The sequence below is a fragment of the Saimiri boliviensis genome, chromosome 10 (genome assembly GCF_048565385.1).
Source record: "Saimiri boliviensis isolate mSaiBol1 chromosome 10, mSaiBol1.pri, whole genome shotgun sequence".
Taxonomy (NCBI): domain Eukaryota; kingdom Metazoa; phylum Chordata; class Mammalia; order Primates; family Cebidae; genus Saimiri; species Saimiri boliviensis.
The window spans coordinates 8,567,601-8,590,917 of NC_133458.1; the positions used below are offsets into that span (position 1 = coordinate 8,567,601).

Consider the following 23,317-nt stretch of genomic DNA (forward strand, 5'->3'; position numbering starts at 1 on the left):
AGGCTGAAGAGACCCGTGCCTCTGAGCGCCAGCTTGGAATCAGAGGTCCTGGAGCAGAGTCCTGGCCGCCCCCTTTCTCACTGCCAGACCGTGGCCAGGCCTCTTAGCTGGGAGCCTCATGTTCTCTTGCCCAGATGACCCAAGCACCTCGAGGCTCTAGCTCTTCCCACGTCAGTCTGCCCTCACAATGCCTCTGGTTCTCCTTCTAAAACATAAGTCTGAGATCAGAACACTCATCTCACTAAAAATCTCTGTGTCAGCCGGGCACGGTGGCTCACGCCTAATCCCAGCACTTTGGGAGGCCGAGGTGGGTGGATCACGAGGTCAAGACATCGAGACCATCCTGGTCAACATGGTGAAACCCTGACTCTACTAAAAATACAAAAATTAGCTAGGCATGGTGGTATGTGCCTGTAGTTCCAGCTACTCGGGAGGCTGAGGCAGGAGAATTGCTTGAACTCAGGAGGCGGAGGTTGCAGTGAGCCAAGATCGTGCCATTGCACTCCAGCCTGGGTAACAAGAGCGAAACTCCGTCTCAAACAAACAAAAAAAAAAATCTCAGTGTCCCGGGCCAGGCGCATCTGTAATCCCAGCACTTTGGGAGGCCAAGGTGGGCAGATCACGAGGTTAGGAGTTTGACGCCAGCCTGGCCAGTATGGTGAAACCCCATCTCTACTAAAACTACAAAAATTAGCCAGGAGTGATGGCACACCCCTGTAGTCCCAGCTACTTGGGAGGCTGAGGCAGGAGAATTGCTTGAACCCAGGAGGTGGAGGTTGCAGTGAGGCAAGATCGTGCCACTGCACTCCAGCCTGGGCGACAAAGCAAGACTCCATCTCAAAAAATGAAAGAACAAGAAAAAAACAAAACAAAAAAAACTCAGAATTCTTGCCCCCTGACCGTGAAGTGGGGCAAACCTCCCCTTAGGACACCTGGAGTCAGTCACCAAACTATCAGGACCCCCCTGCAAAAAACACCCTTCTACACAATTGCTCTTCCTAGAACAATTTTATTGTCCCCATGACTGGTTCAAAGCCATCAAACTCCCCTGGGTGACACAGAGAAGCCAGTCACCCTCCTCAGTCTCATCCCAGAGCGCTTTGTAGGCTGGCCCCAACTATCGTCCACATCACACACCAAGTATGAGCAGCCAGTGACACGGCCTGCAGTCCTCATCTGTGTCTCTGGGAGAGCCCAGCGAGGGGCAGTCAGTGGCACATGGGGTGGCAGAATCCACTTAGGCTCTGTGCAGCAGTGACCTCATCCTCTCTCATCCAGTAGCTGCAGTTACAGTCCTAACATCCCAGCGAAGAGGCGCCCCTCATCTATATCCGCACCTTACAGATGAGCAAACTGAGACATGAAGTGAAATGACACTCAAGGACAGCAGAGAGTGTGTACAGGAGCCAGGAGGCCTGGGGGCTGAGGTTGGGCGTGGGGATTGTGGAAAGTGGCCCTCTCCGAGTCTCCTTAGACTCTGACATTCTGGGGATACAGGTCCGGTAAGCCGCTCATTACAGAGAGACCTTCAGACCGGTACCCCCATAACCCCACCTGCCCTCAAGGATCAACACCACCCCACCGCACCACCCGCAGCCCTGAGAGGGACTCTGGCCAGCCCCGCAGGTCTCACCTGCTCTAGGCCGGATGGGCCAGGGAAGGAGCACCGTGGCAGGAGGCCAAAGCAGCTGAGTGCAGCCAGCCGGAGGGTCCAGAGGGAGGAATGCAAGGGGGCGGCCCACACCTTCAAGAGCCCAAGCCAGCCCTGCCCCTCGGCCAGGATCCCATCCAGAGAGGGGGCTGCAGCCCAGGGCCATCTCCAGGGGTCGGGGAGGCACGTGCGGGACAGGAAGCAGCCGTCCGCAGCAGGCCCTGGGCGCATCATAGCACACGGCCTAAGTGGGCGGCCTGGCCCTCCGGCCCGTGGCCGTGGCTGCGCTGGTGGGTCTTGAGCGAGCCCTCGCGCGCGAAGCTCTTGCCGCAGCGGGGGCAGAAGTAGGGCCGCCGCTCCCCGAAGACGCCGGGGCGACGTGGGTGCGGCGCGGGCATGCGCGCGTGGGTGCGCTGGTGGTTGAGCAGGAAGCGCGGCTCGCGGAAGCAGCGGCCGCACTGGGCGCACTGGTGCGGCTTCTCGCCGCTGTGGATGCGCTGGTGCGTGAGCAGGTTCTGCTTGAGGCTGAAGCAGCGGCCGCACTCGGGGCAGGGGAAGGGCCGCTCCCCGGTGTGCGTGCGCTGGTGCACCTCGAGGTTGTGCTTGACGCTGAAGGCCTTGCCGCACTCGGGGCACACGAAGGCGGCCGCGCGGCCCGCCCCGGCGTGCGCCTTCTGGTGCCGCACTAGGCTGGGCTGCTGCGAGAAGGTCTGGCCGCACAGCGGACAGCTGTAGGGCTGCTCCTCCGCCGGGTGGTGGATGACCAGGCCTCGCTCGTCCCCTAGACCCTCCTCCCCGTCCCCGGCAGGGGACCCGCCCCCGGAGGACGCCAGCTCGGTCATGGGCACTTCCAGCTGCAATCACCAGTCCCTAGGGAGACAGAAGCGGAGAGAGGGGTTGAGGGACCCGAGGGTTAGCCAACCCCCAGCCTGGCGGGGGACACTTGCCTCCCACAACCTCACCTTTTGCCCCGTTTTGTTCAAGCTCAAGTTCCCCTGCTGGGAATCGGTGTTGCTTCCTCCATTGCCCTTTACTCACGGCCTATACTCCTTCCAGGCCCTTCTCAAGGGCACCTCCTCCTGGAAGCCTTCCCCAACCCTTCCACCCCAGTCTTACACCGTGTGACACAACCCTGTGGTCCTCACTCATCCGCTGCACGAGAGTCAGTCATGTCACCTTTGTCCCTCAACTCCTAACACCTTAAGGACAGAGCTGCCTTCTTTTAACCCCAGCACCAAGCACCATGTCAGCCACACAAGACACTGGATAGATGCCGATGCATAATATTCGGGGACTCCTAGGATTTTCAGTTACCTTCATCTAAATATGTCCTATCCTTCAACCAGATTCTCAAGGACAGGGGGAGGTAGGGTGGTGCACCCCAAACTTGGAGAGAAGGGTAGGATTATCTGTGACTTAAAGATATGTTTGCAAAGCTTCAAACAAGAAACAAAAACAAAACCCTGTACACCTGAAAGTGACCTCAGTTAAACATTAAAGGCAGCAGCTCTTTGTTTATCAAAACGAGGCATGTGTTCAAAAGGTTTCCAAGTCACTGAACCAGGGTGTGAGCTCCCAGGGGGACTGGTCTCAGCGTGATTCCTCCTGGTATCCTCACAGCAAAGCCAGGCCCAGACCTGGGCAGCACACTCAGTGCCCAGCCAGCCCCCAAACCTGGCTCACTTCATGCTGTTTCTCCTAAGATTCCTCTTAAATTGTTTCCCACTGTCCTCATAAAAGCCCCGAGGAAGGGGCAGAACAGAGTTATGGATCCCCACTTGAAGATGGGGAAACTGAGGCTCAGTGAGGTCAACATACTTGCCAAGGTCACAGAGCAAGGTGAGCCTGGACTAGGCCTTAAGTCTCCTCCCTCACTGTCGAAAGCTCTTTTCAATGTACTAGCTGCTCAACAACTAAACACTCCCCAAAACACACACACACACACACACACACACACACCCCACTGCCACCATCCCAGGTCACAGAGCCATGCATTCCAAAGGGCCACATCTCCTGTGGGAGCCAGGAATCTACTGCTACCACTCCCATGACCCCCCGAAAAATTGGGCTCCTGCAGGGCCCTGAGGCCTGCTTCATCCATTCTCCCCAACCCCATCAGGGAGGCCTGGCTGGATGTTCCACTGGACCTCCCTGAAGGCCTCCCTTCACTTCCAGCCTCAGTCAACCTATCAGCAGAGTGGAGTCTCGGGGCCACCTCCTCTGTCTTCCCTACCCTCGAGGCCAGGGTGGAACTGACACCCTGGGGAAGGAGACAAGTCCTACTTGCAAGAGACCCCACCCACAAATCTTTTCCACAGGCAGCTGCACTGACATCTGCAAAGACAGATCATCAAAGTCCCCTTGGCCAATCTCAGCCTGGCCCTGTCACTGGGCAGCCTCCTCACTCTCCCCTGCCATACCCCTGACTGAGGCCCCGCCTGCACGCCGAGAGGCCCCTCGTCTCTCCCCCAAGTTCTTCCATCCCATGCCACACTCACAGCCCAGCTGAGCCCCTGCTCCTCCGGTCTCCGGTGGCAGCTCTTTGCTCTACAGTCTGCGCTGCTCAACGCAAATACGGTAACTCTCCCGCAGCGACTCCCGCGCCCCTTCTCCCCGCCCCCATAAAGACGGCAAGCCTCCCGAGACGTTGCTCTTATCAGATAACTGCATTAATCGCAAAAGCTGACCCCCACCCCACCTGACCCTACGCACAACCTTGCCAACTTCGGCGGCCGCAGCAACCCCAAAGAAATATGGTAAACTCTGCGTCGCAACCCCACCCCCACGAAAATACGTAGGCCTCCACCCTGCTGCCGCAACCCACCCTGCCAGGCTGCAAGCCCTAGCTCCCAGAGGGAATGAATGCAGCCCACCCACCACCCGTGGCCGCAGCGCCCCCCGCGGAACCACGCAATCCGGGATAAAATACGTAATTAAGTCGCGGCGCTTGCACTCCCGGAAAGGACCTGCGCGGCTCCAGACAAATACGGTAGCGCGCCCGCAGTGACCCGCCCCCGAGGGTCCGCCTCCGGCCTCGGTAAATACGGTAACCTCCAGCCGCGGCCCCAGCGCGGCCCCGCGTGGACTCACATGGCGCCGCCTCCCCAGCCCTCCGTCTCCGCCGCAGCGCCGCAGTCGCCGGCGTCGTCGCAGCCGCACAGCAGCCCCGTGAGGCTGGGAGGTCTAACTCGCCTGCAGCCCGGCTGGCGGAAAAGGGGGCTGCGAGCGCTGCGCCCGCCCGGGCCGGAGCGGCGACTGCGCGGGGGCCGGTTCCGGGTCCTGAATATCCCACGGGTGGGTCTCCCAAAGCCCCGAGATCCGCCGACCCAGACAGACATTTCTCGTTTCAGGATTTCCCGAGGCCCACATTCGGCCGTTATAGCACCCTCCCTATTTCCCTAATCCCAAGGCCAGGCGCACAAACCGCCCACAGCGACCAGAAAGAGGGTCGGTCGGAGGCGCTGGCCTTCCCCTGGGTGACGTGGGAAGAGCGCAGGAGCCGGCGGCGGAGCGGCGCTGGGCGAGGGTTGCAGGGCTGGAGACAACAGTCAAAGGGGCCCGAATCCGGGAGCTGCCCTCGCTGACAGTTTTCCCAGAGTCCGCCTAACTATGTGGTCTCGGTTTTATCACTAGGGTGACCAGAGGGAAAGGAAGAAGACATCGGGCCCTGATTGTTCCCATCTCCTCAGAACGGAGGCCACAGTCAAGACAAAGATATCCCATAAAAGAGCAGCTTGTACCGTCTGGAGTAGCAGCTGGCATGAGAGGGCAGAGCCAAATTATAGCTTCCAGCTGCCATTTAATGATAATGCCCCCTACTCGGACATGACTTTGCCTTTTACAAAGCCCTTTTCCATGTATGATCTCGTGGGAACCTTCCAATAAGCAGGTGCAGTCTAGCTGGTGCAGGTATTATTAATATCCCATTTTATAGATGGGAAAATGAAATGGAAACAGAGTGGTTTCCTCAACACCCACAGCTCTAAGTAGCAGAGCCCAGATGGGGACACGCGTCGTGACCCAGCTTGCACCACTCTGGGACTGAGACCCTCAGACATAAATAGGGTGTGACAACAAGGAAATAAAAACCTGTGAGAAAGTGCCTGGGGGCGTACATTTGACAGACAAAGAAACGGGGGCCTGAAACGAAAAGTGATTTTAAAAGTCACAACAGGTAGAAGAACATTAAATAGGCTTTTTTCTCTGTGGCCTCTCTGTGGCTACCAGGTGGAGAAATGAGATTCTCTCCCCAAGGCCCAGGCAGGGATCCTTGTAGCAGACAGTGGATGTGGCAGCTGGGGCAGCACTGTCCCTGATGGAGGGCGTTGGGAGACTCAGGCCTCCCGATATCATGAGGGTACCCCCCGCAGCTCTGCAGGTGCCCACTGTGCCTTCTGGAGCCTGGGAACTGAAGAATTCCAGCGGGGAGCCCCTACACTGTAAAATCAGTCCCTTCCTCCCAACACCAGGCCTGGAGGCTGGGCCTGCCTGCTTTCACAGCTCACTCGGAGGACCAGTCCGTTCCAGCAGGCCCCACCCGGCTCACCCATGGCATCTGGGGAAACCACTCCTACCCCAGTCCCCACCCCATCCCTTCACTGCCCCTCGAGACACTCGATGCTGGATGTGGGACTTGAGGATTTCCACATCCCAAGAAAATTGGTATTTTTAAATAGAGACCACAGGAAGGGAATACTGGGAAGACAAAGAAACGAGTCCACAGGACAGACATTGAGTTCCCCTGCATCAAGACCAGCACTCCAGGCACTGATGACCACCCCACTCGTGCCTCCACTCTCCAACCCCTGCCATCACCTGCCAGGGCACCCAGAGTTCACCTCCTCTGCAGACCGTAAGAGAAATGGGGACACTTGGTGAAGACCATGTTTTCAAAAGCAAAATCAATAATATGCCTGAGGATGTCTCCCATATTTTTAGCAGCATTTTCTAGGTAAGATGAACCAAAATAGAAAGGAAAAGAACATAGCTAGGGGGTGGGGGTGCCCACAGACACAGGCAGTACCACCTCAAGCCTGCCCTGCCTCAGCGGGGAAGCCAAGGCCCAGGGGCTCACGGAGGCTATTGTCTGCTCTGCCACAGTGGTTTGGGCTTCACTTCTCTAGTTTTGTGCACATACACCCCTGCCCTGTCTCCCCTAAGGTCCCCCCCTCACCCCATTTTTAGGTGCTGCAGTGAGCACGATAGAATACCAGTGTGGAAACACCTGCAAACACAGCCATGCTTCATGCTTCCTCATACGAGCAGTGCAGTGGCTGGCACAGGAATCACCACTGTCCTGACATGTCCATGTGGCAGCTGGACTCTGGACCCTAACAAAGGCCTGGACTGCCCATTACCCAGGCGTCCTGGAGAACAGCAGACCATGGCTCCCGTGTGGGTAGACGTGTAGCTCAGGTGAACCCTGTCCAGACCCTGCACTGTAGTTACCCTGAACAGGGGGACAAACAGATCACCCCCTGGGCCTCCTTGGGGCAGCTCCAGACCCTGGTCCCCACATCCTCCGGCACCTCCTGTGGGGCTGACCTACAACATCAATTCAAACACCCTTACACTCGCAGCAGGCCTGCTTCACACTGGAGTTGGTGAATGCTTTATGTGGGTTAAGCTAAACAAGGGAAAACCCTTTTTTTCCCCTTTCCATGGTCACAATTGCTCTGCAAGGAGCCACTCAAGTTTGTTAAAACAACAATAGCTACCATTTATTGAGTGCTTGCTGCGTGCCAGGCACTATACCATATGCTTTACATAAGTTACTTATCCAAGGACCTCTGGTTTAAATGACAAAGCCAGAACTGAACCCCAGAACTATCTGGCTCTTGCGGGGATGGAGAGCAGAGGGAAGAAAGTGAAGGGAAAAGAAACAATGTTTCTAGCTTCTTATCAATAGGAGCATCATCCTATCACCCCTAGGGCTGTGCTGTTCAGTAGTCCTGTGAGACTATTTAATTTAATTAAAATTGAATAAAGTTCAGTTCCTCAGCCCCACCAGCCACATTTAAATACTCAATAGCCACATGTGGCTAATGGCTATGGAATGGACAGCACAGATATGGAGTGCTGTCATCATCAGGAAATGTTCTCTGTTGAACAGCCTGCCTAGGACACCTCCTTCAAACCCAAGCAAAGGCTGTTTTCGTTTTAGCCTAAGGGATAACCTAAGGGAATTCATTCATTTCCCTCTCTCAGTGCCCCTGCCATGATCCAGGAAGACCAGAACACACTATTTTTGGCCCCAACACTCCTCCTCCTGCCAAAAGGTCAAAGATGTTTCTTTACCAAATTCAAACCATTTAAAATAATAACAAAAGGTTTCAGGGGCATCCCCTACTCCCGACAGTTTCTCTCTGCCAAGTCCCCGAGGGGCCTGCCCTCTCCCTCGGCCTGTGCTATCTCGGGGCTGAGTGGTGGCTTCTAGTCACTGCAGTCTACCCTCCGTCAGGCAGCTCCCCTGGGGCTGGGCAGTGGGACACCAAACCCTCCCAGCGAGTTTGCTACTTAGAGCTGTGGGTGTTGGAGGAAGCCACTGTTTCCATTTTATTTTCCCATCTATAAAATGGGATATTAATGAAGCTGACAGCCTTACCGGACAACTTGAAGCTCCTGTCCCTTGCCAAAAAACAACCATTTTTCTTAGCTCCAGCCTTGCTCCTAACAAAGAAATACAAGGATGATGCAGGCAGTTCCAGAAGCCCCAAAACCACCAAGCTCACCTGGCTCCCCATGCCAGCCACTGCACCGACCGAACAAAGCAGAATGACTGCGTCTGCGGGATGTTTCCACATCTGTGGCCACGTGGCCACAGATCCCCACTGCAGAGCTGCACTTACCTGGCCTTGGACAGGATTCAAAGGTCAGCACTTACCTGGCCATAGACCCCATATCAATCTTTAAAGTCTTGATATACTCATGGCTGTTTTCTGTTCCCTTTGCATGCTCCAGAGTGTTTTGGATTGTAAACCACTAAGATAACAAATCTGACCGCCTTGTCTTGGACTTAATGACAATGCCTCTTCTGAAACATTCTTTGACCCAGGTTTATCATTTTTAAATGAAAGAAAATGAAAACAGGTTGACAGTGCCACCCCATCCTTGCAGAAGGCTGCCATGTGACAGTAGAAGCAGCTTGGGCTAACAGGAAGCCTGAGATCTGCTGTCAATTTGCAACAGGACCTCGTGGACAAGTCACATTATCCCCACTCCCACCCTCCTTTCCCATGTGTTACGGCCCTGCCTGACTCATGGTGAGATTAAATGAGATAATGAATTAGAAAGCCTTGCTAAGAGAACTGGGGATGGGAACCATTTTTTTAAAGAGTTGAACATACAGGTGGTCCCAAGCCCATCTATATGTGCATCAAAATGATTTTCCATGGAAGTGCTTGAGCTCCTCAAAAGTAAGGGTTGTCTTGGGCAGGATCCCAGCATGATGCCTGACCCACAGCAGGCTTGTAGTGAATCAGCCAGGTAGTCCCGACCTGGTCAGTGGGTCATACATTCTCTGCTCTGAGGGATTTGACCGTGTTCCCTTGGTGACCCAAAGCAACCATTTGTGGGAGTCTCAGTTACCTGGGGTCAGTGAGCAGACATTCTCATGAATTGATGCTGGAGAAAAAAGCTGCAATTAGGCCTCATTTTTTAACCCCAAGTCCTACCAGCACAGCTGTTTGACTGATTTGATCATCAAACAGGCCACTTACGGAAAATAACACGTTCTGTTGTAAAGATGCTCCTGCAGGACTGATCTCGTCAGCATCTGCCAGCCCTGCACCCTCAGGCACCTGAATCACAGGACCCAGTGTTTCCACAGATCTGTCCTTGCAGGCAGTATCCCTCTAACCCAGGAATGAAAGATGGGACTCAGTGAGGCCTAAAGTGGATGGGCTTGCTCAACTTGATTTCAGAATGTGGCAAAGGCACTCGGCACTCCCTGGGGCAGTGCAAGATGGAACAGCAGTTCCAGGAGAGTGGCAGGAGTCAGGGGAGCACCTAGGGCTGGTGTCCGGTGGAGAGTGCCCAGGAAACCAAAGCCTGGTTTGGTTTCCTGTGGTCCTAAGCACTGAATGCTCAAGTAGGTGGTAGCAACCCAGAAGCCAGGCTGAACTGTGGCAGCTCCCAGGTTAACACTTCTCTGCATACAGAGAAGGATCTGGGCCTGGGAGAAGTGGGTAAGTGCACGTCTTCCTTTTCCAGAGCCACGTTGGGGTCCTTTCTTCCTCCTACCTCCCAGCTACCCAACCCTGGCACCCCAACACCCATCCCTCCACCCTCTCCAGTTCCCTCCTCTCCTATTGAGGTCACAGCCTAGCCTAGAGCCGTGGGTTCTTCTTCAGCACCAGGGACGCAGCCAACCCCGCTTTGGAAGGGCATGACGGGTGCCCTCTTGGGGGCAGGAGGCTGAGGAGCATATGTGGGAAGAGACAGTAAATTGACTTGAAGGAGAGGGAAAGAGAGAAAACACCCCCAGCAAGAACTGAGCATGGGGAGTGTGTGCTCCTAGCCTGGGGCAAATCGATCTCTGAGCACACACAGACCCAGGCTTCAGCGAAGGTGGTTCGGAAAGGACAGTGAGACCACATGGAATATTCCATCCATGTTCTCTTCTGCAACGCCAGACTGACAAGGATCCAAGCCAGTCAAGTCAGCCAGCCCATTTCAGACATGCCCCAGACAGGAGTAGGAGCAGTGCTTGGCTCTCTCCTACACAGCTACCTCCTCAGGTAGCCAAGCCTCAGTGGAGCCCACCCTGCTCGTGCCCATCTGACCATCACAAACACACCAGTGAGAAGGACATCAAACCACTCACTCCTTCCAAAAATATTTATTGGATGACTACGACGTGCCAGCACTGGCTCTGGTGCTGGGAATACGCTTGGCTCTCCCTTGCCGCGGCCTCTGGCTTCCATCCTTGGTATCACGGAGTCTGTGGCGATTCTCCCACAGGGGCAACCCCCGGCCATCCTGCAGCCTGGGTGGGGCGGTGCCACAGGTGACCAGTCCAGACCCGGGCCACTTCACACCAGGAGCCTCTCCCAGTGTCCCCAACAGACCCCTCACTCGGTGCTTGAAGCCTGAAGTCCAACCTCTGAAGAGGGTGGTCACATCCAGGCCTGCGATGGGAAACTCGATCTTCCCTCCTCCTTAAACCCACGCTGGGACCTTTCCCGGCACCCTCTGGGATGCTTCTGGAACTGTTATCAGGCCTTGAGAGCTTTGAGGAATTCACCAGTCCCTCTGTGGCATCCCCCGCTGCCACCGCCACCACAGGTCCACGGGGGTTCCGCCCACTAGCGCGCCTCTTCCTTGGCGCCGGGCGCAGGGGCCGCGCGGTGCACGCGCTGGTGCTTGACCAGGTGCTGCTTCTGGCTGAAGCCGCGGCCGCAGGCGGGACACAGATAGGGCCGCTCGCCTGTGTGGTTACGCCGGTGCCGCGTCAGGTTGGGCTTCTGGCTGAAGCGGCGGCCGCACTCGGGGCACGGGTAGGGCCGCTCACCTGTGTGGATGCGCTGGTGGATGGTGAGCGCCGACCACCACGAGAAGCTCTTGCCGCACTCGTTGCAGATGAACTGGCGCGGCTCGCCAGGCCTGGCCAGGCCTGCGCGTCCCCGGCCCCACAGTGCGTCTCGGGCCCCCGGGGGCCGTTGGGGGCTCCGCGGCCGCGCGGCCAAGCCCGGAATGACCTTGGCTTGCGGCTGGTCGCCAGGTTTCTCGGCTGGGACGGTGGGCTGGGCGGCGGCATGGGCGCGCTGGTGGGCGCGCAGCGCGGCGCGGCTGCGGCAGCTCTTACCGCAGCTGGGGCAGGGCGCTGCCTGGGCGCCTGGCAGGTGCGTGCGCAGGTGCTTGAGCAGGTGCTGCTTCTGGCGGAAGCCACGGCCGCAGTGCGGGCAGGGGTGCGGACGCTCGCCCGTGTGGTTGCGCAGGTGCCGCGTCAGGTTGGGCTTCTGGCTGAAGCAGCGGCCGCACTCTGGGCACGCGTAAGGTCGCTCCCCCGTGTGGATGCGCTGGTGGATGTTCAGCGACGACCACCAGGTGAAGCTCTTGCCACACTCGTTGCAGATGAACTGGCGCTGCTCGCCCGGCCCCGAGGGGCGGGAGACGGCGGTCCGGGCCCCGGGCTGGCCCCACCAGCCCTGGCAGAGTCCTAGCCAGGCCCACTCGGGGCGCCCCCGCGGCGGCGGCCCAGGCCGCAGGCGACAGGCCCGGCGCGACGCCGCATCCCGGAGCAGCTCGTGCAGGCCGGCGCGGGCACCCTGGCGGTCCCGGGCGTGCGCGCGCTGGTGGATGCGGAGGCCCACCTGGTGGCGGAAGCAGCGCTCGCACTCGGGGCACGAGTGGGTGGCCGGCCGGGAGTGGGTCTTCTGGTGCTTGAGCAGGTGCTGCTTCTGGCTGAAGCGCCGCGCGCACTCGGGGCAGCAGAAGGGCCGCTCGCCCGTGTGGTGCCGCTGGTGGCGCGCCAGGTTTGGCTTCTGGCTGAAGCTCTTGCCGCACTTGCCGCAGAGGTACGGCTTCTCCCCGGTGTGGGTGCGCTGGTGGATCTTCAGGGACGACCACCAGCTGAACCTCTTCCCGCAGTCTAGGCACACGAAATGACCCTCGCTGGCAGAAAGCGCCGGGCACAGGGGGCCAGAGGCTGCCCCGGGAGCCCGGCCTGCCAGCCCCACATCCTGCTCAGCGGGAGGGGCCCACCTGGGACTCCCAGACTCCTCCTGTGCCCCTAGGGCTCGAGACCAACCCAAGGCCTGGCGTGGAGGGAGGCCCGGGTGCTGCTGGAAGATGTTCTCCTTGTCCTTCTCCGCAAGCATGGCCTGCGGCACCAGCGTCTGCAGCAGCCGCTCCGGCTTCTCCTGCTTGACCTTCATCACCAGCCCGGCTCCTGCCAGAGGCAAGCGGGAGAGAGGTCACCACTGCTCCGCGCGCTTGTCGTATGGAGAGAAGGAGTCAGAGAGAGGGAAGTGGTGTAGGAGGGCAGAGAAGGGATGAAAAGCGGGCACGACAAAAGGTAGAAGGAAAAAATTTTTAAATAAACAGAAGAAAACAGGGTCAAAAGAAGAAAAAAGGGTAGGGCAGGCAGAAAGGACAAGGGCAGCTTAAGATATGGAAAGAGAAGTGAAGGAGAAAAACACAAGAAAGAAACCATAAGTGAATCACGTGGCTGCCGAGGCCACAGGATCCCCAAGGCACAGGCTGCCCTGCCTTCTCCACCCTGAGGCCCAGGAAATGCAGCGAAGGTTAAAGAAACCAATCCAGTGAAATTCTCTGGCCCAGTGGACAGGGAGAAAGTGGCCAAGCTGCAAAATACACCATTCTTTTTCTAAGAGGATCGACGTGCTGGGAGCTTTCTAAGTAAAGGCATGCCCAGTCCCTCAGTGGTCAGAGAGACCAAACCCTGGGTCACTGCAGCACCGTCCATACTGGCGGGTCCCCTGCTCCAAGGCAGAAGCCATCGTGGCAGAACACTTCGCCTGCTGGGATCTTGGCTGTTTGGCAACTCAGCTTCCTTCAACAAAACCAAGGACGAGAAAGTAGGCCGGAAAGGCCACAGCACCCAAAAGAGGTGTTGCCTCGCCTAACCCACTTTACTCATGAGCGTCCCACACCTACTGCTCCCAGCCCACACCTTGTGCCATACACAAGTCTACAGAGGCACTTTGTTCTCCCAGCTCACAGAATAGAAGCCATAATAGAAACCATCTGCCACAGACACTGAAGAATGCATACTGTGTGATTCCATTTATGTGAAGAGGAGAAGCTGGCAAAACCCATGAGTTAGAAGTCAGGATACTGGCCCTATTACAGAGGGCACTGTGGGTGGAAGGCGGCATGGGGTCCGAGGTTCTGGTCATGTTTTCCATTGATGTGGGTGCTGGTTACAGGGGAATGTTTGCTTTATAAGAATTTATAGAGCCTGTGATCTATGCACCTTTCCAAAAACGTTTACATGTAATAAAAAGTAGGTGGAATAAAACAGCTGTGAACAAAGAAAAGAGAAAAATCTTTAAACAGATGTCAACATTACAAAGACAACAAAATAAACCCAAAGGAAGAAGAAGAAGAAGGGTACTAATAAAGATAAAAACAGATTATAGATAAGGGACGTGTAGCTGCAAAAATGACTCTGAAAATCCCCAAATACTGTATATGGACTTCATATACATAAATTGAAAATCCATATAAAATAGAAAATTTTACATAAAAATGTAAATTAAAACTGACCCAAGAACAGGTAGAAAATCTGACTACATAAACAACTAAAAGAAATGAAAAGAACATCTCAGAAATGAGTGACAGGCCATATAACTGTACAAACAGGTGCCACTAAAACCTCAAGGGAAGGACTATTTCCACCTTATATAAACCATTGCAGTGAATAGGAGCAAAGGGAAAGAGCAGTCTACAAGGTTAGCATAACTCCAGTATCAAAACAAGAATGGAGGTGGGCAAAAGGTTTATTGTTCTTTGAACACAGACACAAACACAAAGCAAGTTCAGTGGTATTAAAACAATAACACACCCTAACCTTGCTGAGATTTTCCCCAGGAAAGCAAAGATGGCCCAATACAATTTATAACATTACCTCATTAAAAGTGAAAAAACTCACAATAGATGTGAAAAAGTCCTATGATAAAATTCAACATTATTTCTGGAGGGAGGGATCAAAGGAATGAGAAGGGAGGAAAGGAGGAAGAAGGAAGGGAGGGAGGGAGAGAGAGAAGAAATCTCCTAGCAAACTAAGAATAGAGAAAGGAAGTGCGCAAAGAATGTACTGGAGAAATTACAGCAAACATTGTAACCAAAGCAAAAGATTAGAAGCCCATTACAATTAGCAACAAAATGCGATGCCCACAATCCCTAAAACCAGTCAGCTATCCTGCCGAACTAGCCAAGACATAGGGGAAAACAAAGAAAAACGCATGAACATTGGAAAGGAGAGGAAGCTGCCATTTGCTTATGATTATTAACCACCTGGAATGTGCAAGGGAATCCACTGATAAATATAAATAAGAACTCAGCAACATTGCCCAGTACAAAAACATACAAAAATAATATTTTAAAAGACGGCAATACAAGTAACTAGGAACATACCTAATGAACATGCAAAACTTACATAAAGAAAACTATTAAACCTTACTAAAGAGATAAAACTAAATAAAAGGACCAATGTACCATATTCTTAGATGAGGAGCCAAAGATGTTCTTCACTCTGAAATAACATTGAAATTCAGTGTCATCCTATTTAAGTAAATTTTAAAATGTATCATGTATACAAATTACCCAGAAAAATCCTAAAAATGAACAAAGAAGAATTTGGCTTATATGACATTAAAAGCAAAAATGCTACCACCATACACAAACGAATGGCTAGAATCGGCTGGGAGTGGTGGCTCACGCCTGTAATCCCAGCACTTTGGGAGGCCAAGGCAGGTGGATCAACTGAGGTTAGGAGTACGAAACCAGCAGGGCCAACAGGGTGAAACCCCGTCTCTACTAAAAATACAAAAAAATCTGCCAGGCATGGTGGCAGGCACCTGTAATCCCAGCTACTAGGAGGCTGAGGCAGAAGAATCGCTTAAACTCAGGAGGGGTAGATTTCAGCAAGCCAAGATCACAGCATTACACTCTAGACTGGGCAACAAGAGCAAAACTCCGTCTCAAAAAAAAAAAAGAAAGAAAGAAAGAAAAAAAGAGCGAGTGGCTAGAATCCAGATGTCTGGCATGAGCACACAGTGAGGCTGAGCAGCAACGGGGGCTCTTTCCTTGCTGGTGGAAATGCGAAGTGGTGCCACCACTCTGGAAGGCGGTTCAGCAGTTTCTTACAAAGCTAAATATAGGCTTGCCATCCAATCCAGCAGTCACTCGACTAGGTATTTACCCAAAAGAGTTGAAAACCTTTGTCACACAAAAAAACACACATGGAATTTTATAGCTTTATTCCCAACTGCCAGAATTTGGCAGCAAACAAGACGTTCTTCAGTGGGTGAATGGATAACTCTGCATGATGGAATATTAAGTCAGCCATAAAAAGAAATAAGCTATGAAGCCACAAAAAGCCATGGAGGTACCTTACATGCAAACTTCTGGGTGAAAGATACCTACATAAAAGGCTACACACTGTATGACTCCAACTATATGACATTCTGAAAAGGGCAAAACTACAGAGATAACTGAAGGTAGCTGCCAGGAGTTGGGGGGTAGGGGGAGATAAAGAGGTGGAGCACAGGGATTTGGGGGGCAGTGAAATATTCTGTATGATACAGTAATAGTGATACTGGACATTATGCCTTTGTCAAAACCCAGACAAGGTACAAGACCAAGAGAGAACCCTAATGTCAATTATAGACTTTAGGTAATAAAAATGTATCTATATTGGTTCATCAATTATAACAAACGTACCACATGAATGCAAAATGTTAATAATAAAAGAAACTGGAGCTGAGGTATAGGGGACCTCTGCTTTCGTCACAATTTTTCTGTAAACCTACAACTGCTGTAAAATATAAAGTCTAGGTCAGGCACAGTGGCTCATGCCCGTAATCCCAGCACTTTGGGAGGCTAAGGTAGGAGGACTGTTTGCCCACGAGTTGAAGACCAGCCTAAGCAACAGAGCAACACCCTGTCTGTATAAAAAAATATTTTTAATTAGCTGGGTGTGGTGGTGCACACCTGCAGTCCCAGCTACTCTGGAGGTTGAGGTGAGAGGACTGCTTAAGCCCACTACATTCCAGCCTAGGTTAGAGAGTGTGACTGTGTCGAGAGAGAGAGAAAGAAAGAGAGAAAGAGAGAGAGAGAGAGATTCATTTGGGGGAAAAAAGAAAATAAAATCCAACTCTTGACTGACACAGTTGTTTTTGTTATTGGCATGGCTTTCCATGGTGGGCCTGGTGATATAAGCCTGCAAGTCAGATTCCCTTTCACAAAATAGATAAATACATAAATAAAAGTAAAAAAGCTAAATACAATTATTACAATTATGTACAGTACACATAATGGATAGGCCAATGGAACAGAATCATTTAAAACATGATACAAGAGACATTTCAAGTCAATGGAAAAAGGCTATTCATCAACTTAGAACCAACTCTCTCTTTGGGGAAAATATTTAAGTTAGATTCCTAGTGCAAACTGTTTATAAAAATCAGTTCCAGATGGACTTAAGCACCAGCTTTAAAAATGAAAATGGAAGTATTAGAAGAATTAAGAGAATCTGCTTAGAATCCAGAGGTAATTAAAAGCCCTCTTAAATAAGAAACAAAAGATAAAAACTAAATCTAAAACATCTGTATGACAAAAGATACTATAAACACAAGTCCAATAGAAATGGGAATTTAGGCCAGGTGCAGTGGCTCACACCAGTAATCCCAGCACTTTGGGAGGCCAAAACGAGAGGATCACCTGAGGTCAGGAGTTCAAGACCAGCCTGGCCAACATGGTGAAACCCTGTCTCTACTAAAAATACAAAAAAATTAGCCAGGCGTGGTGGCACATGCCTGCAATCCCAGCTACTCAGAGGCTGAGGTAGGAGAATCACTTCAACCAGGGAGTCAGAGGTTACAGTGAGCCAACATCATACCACTAATATCCAGCCTGGGCAACAAAAGCAAAAACAAGAAAAGTGGGGAGGGGAGGGGAGAAGGGAGGGGAGAAGGGAGGGGAGGGGAGGGGAGATTTAGAGGGAATTTAGAGCAGCATTTTCCCACAGAACTTTCTGCAATAGTGGAAACAGTTTACATCTGAGCTCTCGAGCCGCATATGGTTACTGAACACTTGAAATATGACTAGTACAATTAAGAAATGACATTTTTAATTGTGTTTAAGAAATTAATTTTTATTTATTTATTTTTGAGACAGAGTCTCTCTCAGTCACCCAGGCTGGAGTACACTGGCACAATCTCAGCTCACTGTAGCCTCTGCCTCCGGGGTTCAAGTAATTCTCCTGCCTCAGCCTCACGAGTAGCTAGAATTATAGGCACCTGCCACCACATCCAGCTAATTTTGTATTTTTAGTAGAGATGGGGTTTCACCATGTTGGCCAGGCTAGTCTCAAACTCCTGACCTCAGGTGATCCTCCCACCTCAGCCTCCCAAAGCGCTGGGATTACAAGCATGAGCCACCTCGCCTGGCCATACTTTAACTTAAACCTAAACTTAAAGTAGAAGAGTCCTATGTGGCTAGACCACATGCTGGACAGTGCAGGTCTAGGAAAAAATATGTGCAGATATAGAATAGGCCAACGCTTAGTAACCAGACTATAAAACAGACTCCTATACATATGATAAAAAGAGGTTCAACCCCACTAGTCCTCAACAAAATGCAAACCAAAAGTGTAGCATCTTAAAACCCCTCATACGAGCAAAAATTTTAAAAATCAGTAATATCTCTACAATATGTGTGGATACTACACAGGAGAACAGGTATATACATGGGTATTCTGAGAGCATAAACTGAGGCAGAATTTTTGTAGAACAATCTCACAGTGTTTATTAAAGCTAGAAGTGTAGACAGCCTCTGGCCCTTTCCAGCCAGCAATTCCATTCCACATGTTCACCTAAGAAATATTGACATAGGAGTATAAAGAGAAATGGTCCAAGAATGTTCGCTGAAGTGCTCTTTGTAATTAGGACACAATGGAAAATAATTTAATTATCCCAAAATAGTTTAAGAAAAGGATCACTCCCTTCATAATATGGAATACTATGCATCAAATAAAAAGAATGGAAAAGAACTATGTATGCCAATATGAAAAGATTCTCAACACATTTTAAGAGAAAACAAAAATAAACTGAAAAACTGTGTGAATCATCTGATTAAATTCATTAAAAATTTTATGTCTCTCTATATATAGACATGCATGATGCAGGATGAGTCACACCAATGGTTGTGCCATGTCCATCAGGTGGCTGATGGCTGTTCTCCCTCAGCCCTCCCAGCCAGAAAGATGACTATAGGCCAGAAAGCCCCAGGATGCCTGGACAGTGTTGTCACATCCACCTGCCAAAAGGCACCTGGTGGACATACATGACTGGGTTGGGCAGGGTGCGGAGCCCAGCGCTGGTGTCCCTGGAGGCCCAGGAGTTGAGGTGGAGTGTGCCGGAGCTCCAGCAGCCCCAGGCACACTCCCATTTTTTGAGCTCCCGTAGCCTCTGTCATTGTTCCATTCTTTGACATGGCTGTCCCAGCCCTGATCCCCCTCCCTGAAATTCTGCATCAATGGGATGTACTAGTTACTGGCTAAAGACACTGGCTCACGCCTGGCTTCAGAAAAGATAAAGGCATGCAGCCCGAGCAGAGGAGACCCTGGCTCCATATGAGAAGCGCAGGCCACTGGCCGCCCGTGGAGAGTCCTGAAATAACGGCTCCGCTCCTCAGTCATCATGAAAAGGATCGTGTTTTAGGTTTTAATCGTTCAGATAAAATTAAAAGGTGCAAAGTACAGATTATTGCTTAATGAGTGCAGTTTCCCAGGTGATGAAAATGTTCTGGAAATAGATGGCGGTGATGGCTACACAACACTGTGAATGTACTGAGGCCACTGAAGCATACGCTTAAAAATGGTTACAATGGTAAATGTTCTGTTATGTATATTTTGCCACAATAAAAAAACACAAATAAAAATTAAAAGTTGCTTAAAAGAGGTAAGCTGTCAATTGCCTGAAAAATGGGGACCTCCAGATGAGTGGTTCCCTTAGTCTAGCCAGAGGCCAGTCCCACGTGCCTCCATGTCTCCAGGAATCTCGGCTAGAGAGTTTTTCACACTCTTCCCTAAAACCACAGGGTTCCCCAGAAGCTGCCATAGGGAGGAGAGAGGGCCCCAGCAGACCCCACAGCTGACATCAACCAGAGCTACCTCACAGTAACTCAGGATCCTAGGTATGAGTCTATCTGGGGAAAGGGCCTCTGTAACATGCTGTGCGCGTGCACTCTAGGTTCCACTGGAATTTCCAAAACACACACGCAGCTAGAGTGCTTCTGTCACCCCCCTGGCTCCTTGGACGGGGGTGCAGCTACACGACTAGGCTCCCTGAGGGTGTGCGTCCACACACCACACGCCGTGCTTTGCACTGGCCACGTTTCTCTTTCACCCCGCTGCCTGGTTTTTGTCTCAGTCTTGGATCTGCTGATAGGATTTTCCTGGGAGGGGAGCCGGCTCTTCCCCAACGGCAATGAGGCAGGGGCCATGGGGTCTATGGGGCAACTCCCCTGGGAGGGGAGAGGGTGGTAAAGAAACCCGAGTCACACTGTGCTGAAGGTCGGACTCCCAAGGGTGCAGGGCATATTCTGGACTCAACTCTACCGAGGGGCCTAGAGTCCTTTTGCAGCCAGGCCATGGGCCACATGCCACTTACGCCAGGTGCGCCAGGAAGGGCTGCAAGTGCTGCTTCCGGACACCAGGGGCCGCTCCACCCCAGGCTCAGGGATGCTGGGCAGGGGCTCCAGCCAAGAGCACATGATCATGCCGGGAAACTGTCCACTGGCAGCCAGTATTTCATCACAACCAGCTCTAAGCGGCTTAGCCAATAAGGACCCTGAACTTTGAGTGACCCCAGAAAGCGTTACTGGACTGAACTGAAGACAGTGTCCTGACGGATGAGCCACGGGGTTTGTTCCAACCAACTGTTCTACCTAGAGTGCCAGTTTTCCATGTCTAATTAATATGACCCCACAAACTCCCCATTCCAGCACATAAATAACCCTGTTTCCTCAAGGCATGGGTGCCCATGTGTCCCCTTGCCGAACAAGTTAAGGGACCAGGCTTTGCCATTTTTGAGCTCCCATAGCCTCTGCCCCTGTTCCATTCTTTGACATGGCTGTTCAAGCCCTGGTCCCCATCCTGAAATTCTGCATTGGTGGGATGTACTAGCTACCGCTGAAGGCACTGGCTCGCACCTGGCTTCCGAAAAGGTAAAGGCACGCGGCCTGGGCGGAGGCAACCCCTGCTGCCCTGCCTTCTCCCTTCTCCCTTACCTGTGCCGTCGCCAGCCAGGCCACTCTCCATCCCTGGAGGCCTCCGAGCATCAGCGCCGGCTGTGTCCCTTCCCTGCCATCTGCCAGAAAGAAAAGCAGAAGAAAGAGAATGTGCCTGTCGGACAAGGACAAAACTCAGGGTCCCCAGCCCCCCTCCCATCCCAGAGAACACTCTCTTGTCCAAAGAACTTTGCTATCCGTGGCCACATTGGAAATGGGCAGGGGCTCTTTATGTGCGCATACCTGCTGAGAGCCATAATTCCCATTTTACCAAACAGGAAACTGAAGGCACAGAGGGCCCCTGATGTGCCCCGAGTCATGGAGGTGATGAATAGCAGAGTTGGACAAAAACCCAGGGCTAACTCCCACACCAAAGCCTCACACCCCACACCCTCAACATCCGCAGGGCAGCGAGTGACCGACGCCACACCTGAGAAGCAGGAGCCTCGAGTAAGGTTAGAGACACGTCTGTGACACCGCGGTCAGGAATGCACCTGGAGGGCAGAACGGCCCTACACGTTTCCTCAGTCACCGCGCCCGCTTTCAAAGCCCCCATCCATGTTCTAGCACAAACCGTTCCAGAGAGCTTGGGGGCCGGCGTCTCCATACAAGAGCCCATGCCCAGTTCAATTATCTTTTTTTTGTTTTTATGCCCAAGTCTTCTGAGTTTTTCCTGACATGCCTGGAATATGAGCGGGATTGATCACACTGCTATGTGGATGCCCCAGGCCTTTGCCCTGGCTGTCCCCTTGTCCCAGATCCCCGTCTGGCTTACTGGCTCACCCCCTGGCTTCTGTCGGCTCCCGGCTTAAATGTTCCCTTCTCAGAGTGGGAATCCCTGGCACCTTCTTCTTCTTCTTTTTTGAGACGGAGTCTTGCTCTGTCGCCAGGTTGGAGTGCAGTGGTGCAATCTTGGCTCACTGCAACCTCCACCTCCTAGGTTCAAGTGATTCTCCTACCTCAGCTTCCCACGTAGCTGGGACTACAGGCATGCACCACCACACCTAGCTAATTTTTGTATTTTTAGTAGAGACGGGTTTCACCGTATTGGCCACGCTGATCTCAAACTCCTGACCTTGTAATCCACCCACCTCAGCCTCCCAAAGTGCTGGGATTACAGGCATGAGCCACTGCACCTGGCCCCTGGCTTACCAGCGTAACCACCTCCCATTTCCTCTGGAACATTTTTGCCACCTGACATGGCTTGTCTGTTCCCCACCATGGCAAGGCCAGGAGCTCTTCATGCTTGCTGCTGGATCCCCAGGGCCCAGAGCAGAGCCGGGCACACAGAGGGCCAGTAACAAACATGGGTGGCAGGAGTATGCTGCCCCGACTGGTCAGGAGCTTGCAGCCTGAAGACTCAGCTCATCCTCACTGGGGGTGCCCATCTCCTAAGGACAAGGATGTGGCCCCACGCGCCTGTACCCGCTAGCAGAGGAAAAACGTGGCTGCCCACGTAGGTACATGGCTCACGCTTCCTGCTGCCTCAAGGGAGGGGCTCTTCCAGGTTTTAGTCAGCCCATCCTCCCAGGTACCATGGCTCGGCCACCCTCACAGAAACACCCACCCCAGGCACTGAGAGCCTCACAGAGACCCAGCCTCCCTCTCCCACATCTCCTTCAGAGCCCAGACACTGGGGGCACACAAGCAGACTGGGAATCTGGACCCTGACAAGAGAGGTAGGGAAGGAGTGAATATGAGTCTAGAAAACACAAAAAGTCATTATTCCTGGTGCAAAGAGGGGAAGAGAAGAAACACCACCTTTTTTCCAGAGCATTTTGTTTAGAAACTTCTAATTAGTAAGCTCTATCTCTGTCTTTTTGAGATGTATGTAAATCTTCTTTTTTTATTTTTATAGTAAATGTTCCTCAAGTAGAAATAAATGTTTTCAAAAGCTAAATAAGGCCAGGCAAGGTGGGTAATCCCAGCACTTCAGGAGGCTAAGTGGGTAGATCACCTGACATCAGGAATTCGAGACCAGCCTGGCCAACATGGGGAAACCCTGTCTCTACTAAAAATATAAAAAGTAGCCAGGCGTGGTGGCACACACCTGTAATTACAGCTACTCGGGAGGCTGAGGCAGGATAATCACTGGAACCTGGGAGGTGGAGGTTGCAGTCAGCCAAGACTGGGACAGAGTGAGACTCTGTCTCCAAAAAAAAGCAGCAAAATAAGCCTCTGCCAGCGTTACAACTCAGGACTGTCCCACGGTCCTAGGGGCCATTTCTTTGAAATTTAAACATTAAGGAAGATACCGCCCCTACTTCCCAGTCTCCACAGGAGGGTAGGGGCCTAACTTCAGCAGGCACCTGGCTCCAAATCACAAACCTATCTCCTGTCATAAAAATACAAGAAGTTTATTTTTCCTGTGGGTAAAGGCAATTAGCTAACACAGACGGTCACGCCAATTACCAGGTGAATTTAGGACGACCTGCGTGTGATAAACGGTGCTTTCCAGTCCTCTTGCTGGAGGCTGGTTGCTGTTCATCCTGAGAGCGTGTCTGAGTGAGCCACACCTGCCTGGCTCTAGCAGGCAGAGACGCTGGTCTTTGATCTCTCAGGGGATTGTCTGTGATACGCATCACATTCCAGTTTCACACACATTCAATTTTTTAAAAGCTTTTTTTCTCTTCTACTTTTGCAAAGAGCTTTTCTGGGTTGGCAAGAGATTTTGTTTTCAATTCTATT

The 23,317-nt window shown here is 52.4% G+C and overlaps 2 protein-coding genes across 11 annotated transcripts; both read right to left on the reverse strand.

Annotated features, from left to right (window-relative positions):
• Positions 1-1,801: 1,801 nt before the first annotated feature.
• On the reverse strand, positions 1,802-20,702 carry LOC101046001 (uncharacterized). Of its 10 annotated transcripts, none has more exons than XM_074378927.1 (2): positions 20,630-20,702; positions 1,802-2,521 (listed from the first exon to the last, which is right to left on the reverse strand). In XM_074378927.1, exon 2 carries the CDS (start codon positions 2,491-2,493, stop codon positions 1,882-1,884), a length of 612 nt encoding a protein of 203 aa, XP_074235028.1. In that variant the 5' UTR covers positions 2,494-2,521; positions 20,630-20,702; the 3' UTR covers positions 1,802-1,881. The 10 variants fall into 10 exon arrangements, with proteins under 10 accessions (XP_074235028.1, XP_039328533.1, XP_074235029.1 ...); XM_039472599.2 differs by lacking the exon at positions 20,630-20,702 and adding an exon at positions 4,742-5,131; XM_074378928.1 differs by lacking the exon at positions 20,630-20,702 and adding an exon at positions 4,618-4,689.
• Positions 10,476-20,703, reverse strand: ZNF775 (zinc finger protein 775). Its single transcript, XM_039472593.2, has 2 exons — positions 20,630-20,703; positions 10,476-12,542 (listed from the first exon to the last, which is right to left on the reverse strand). The coding sequence occupies exons 1-2, from the start codon at positions 20,658-20,660 to the stop codon at positions 10,957-10,959; spliced, it is 1,617 nt and encodes a 538-aa protein (XP_039328527.2). The 5' UTR covers positions 20,661-20,703; the 3' UTR covers positions 10,476-10,956.
• Between the last annotated feature and the right edge of the window lie 2,614 nt (positions 20,704-23,317).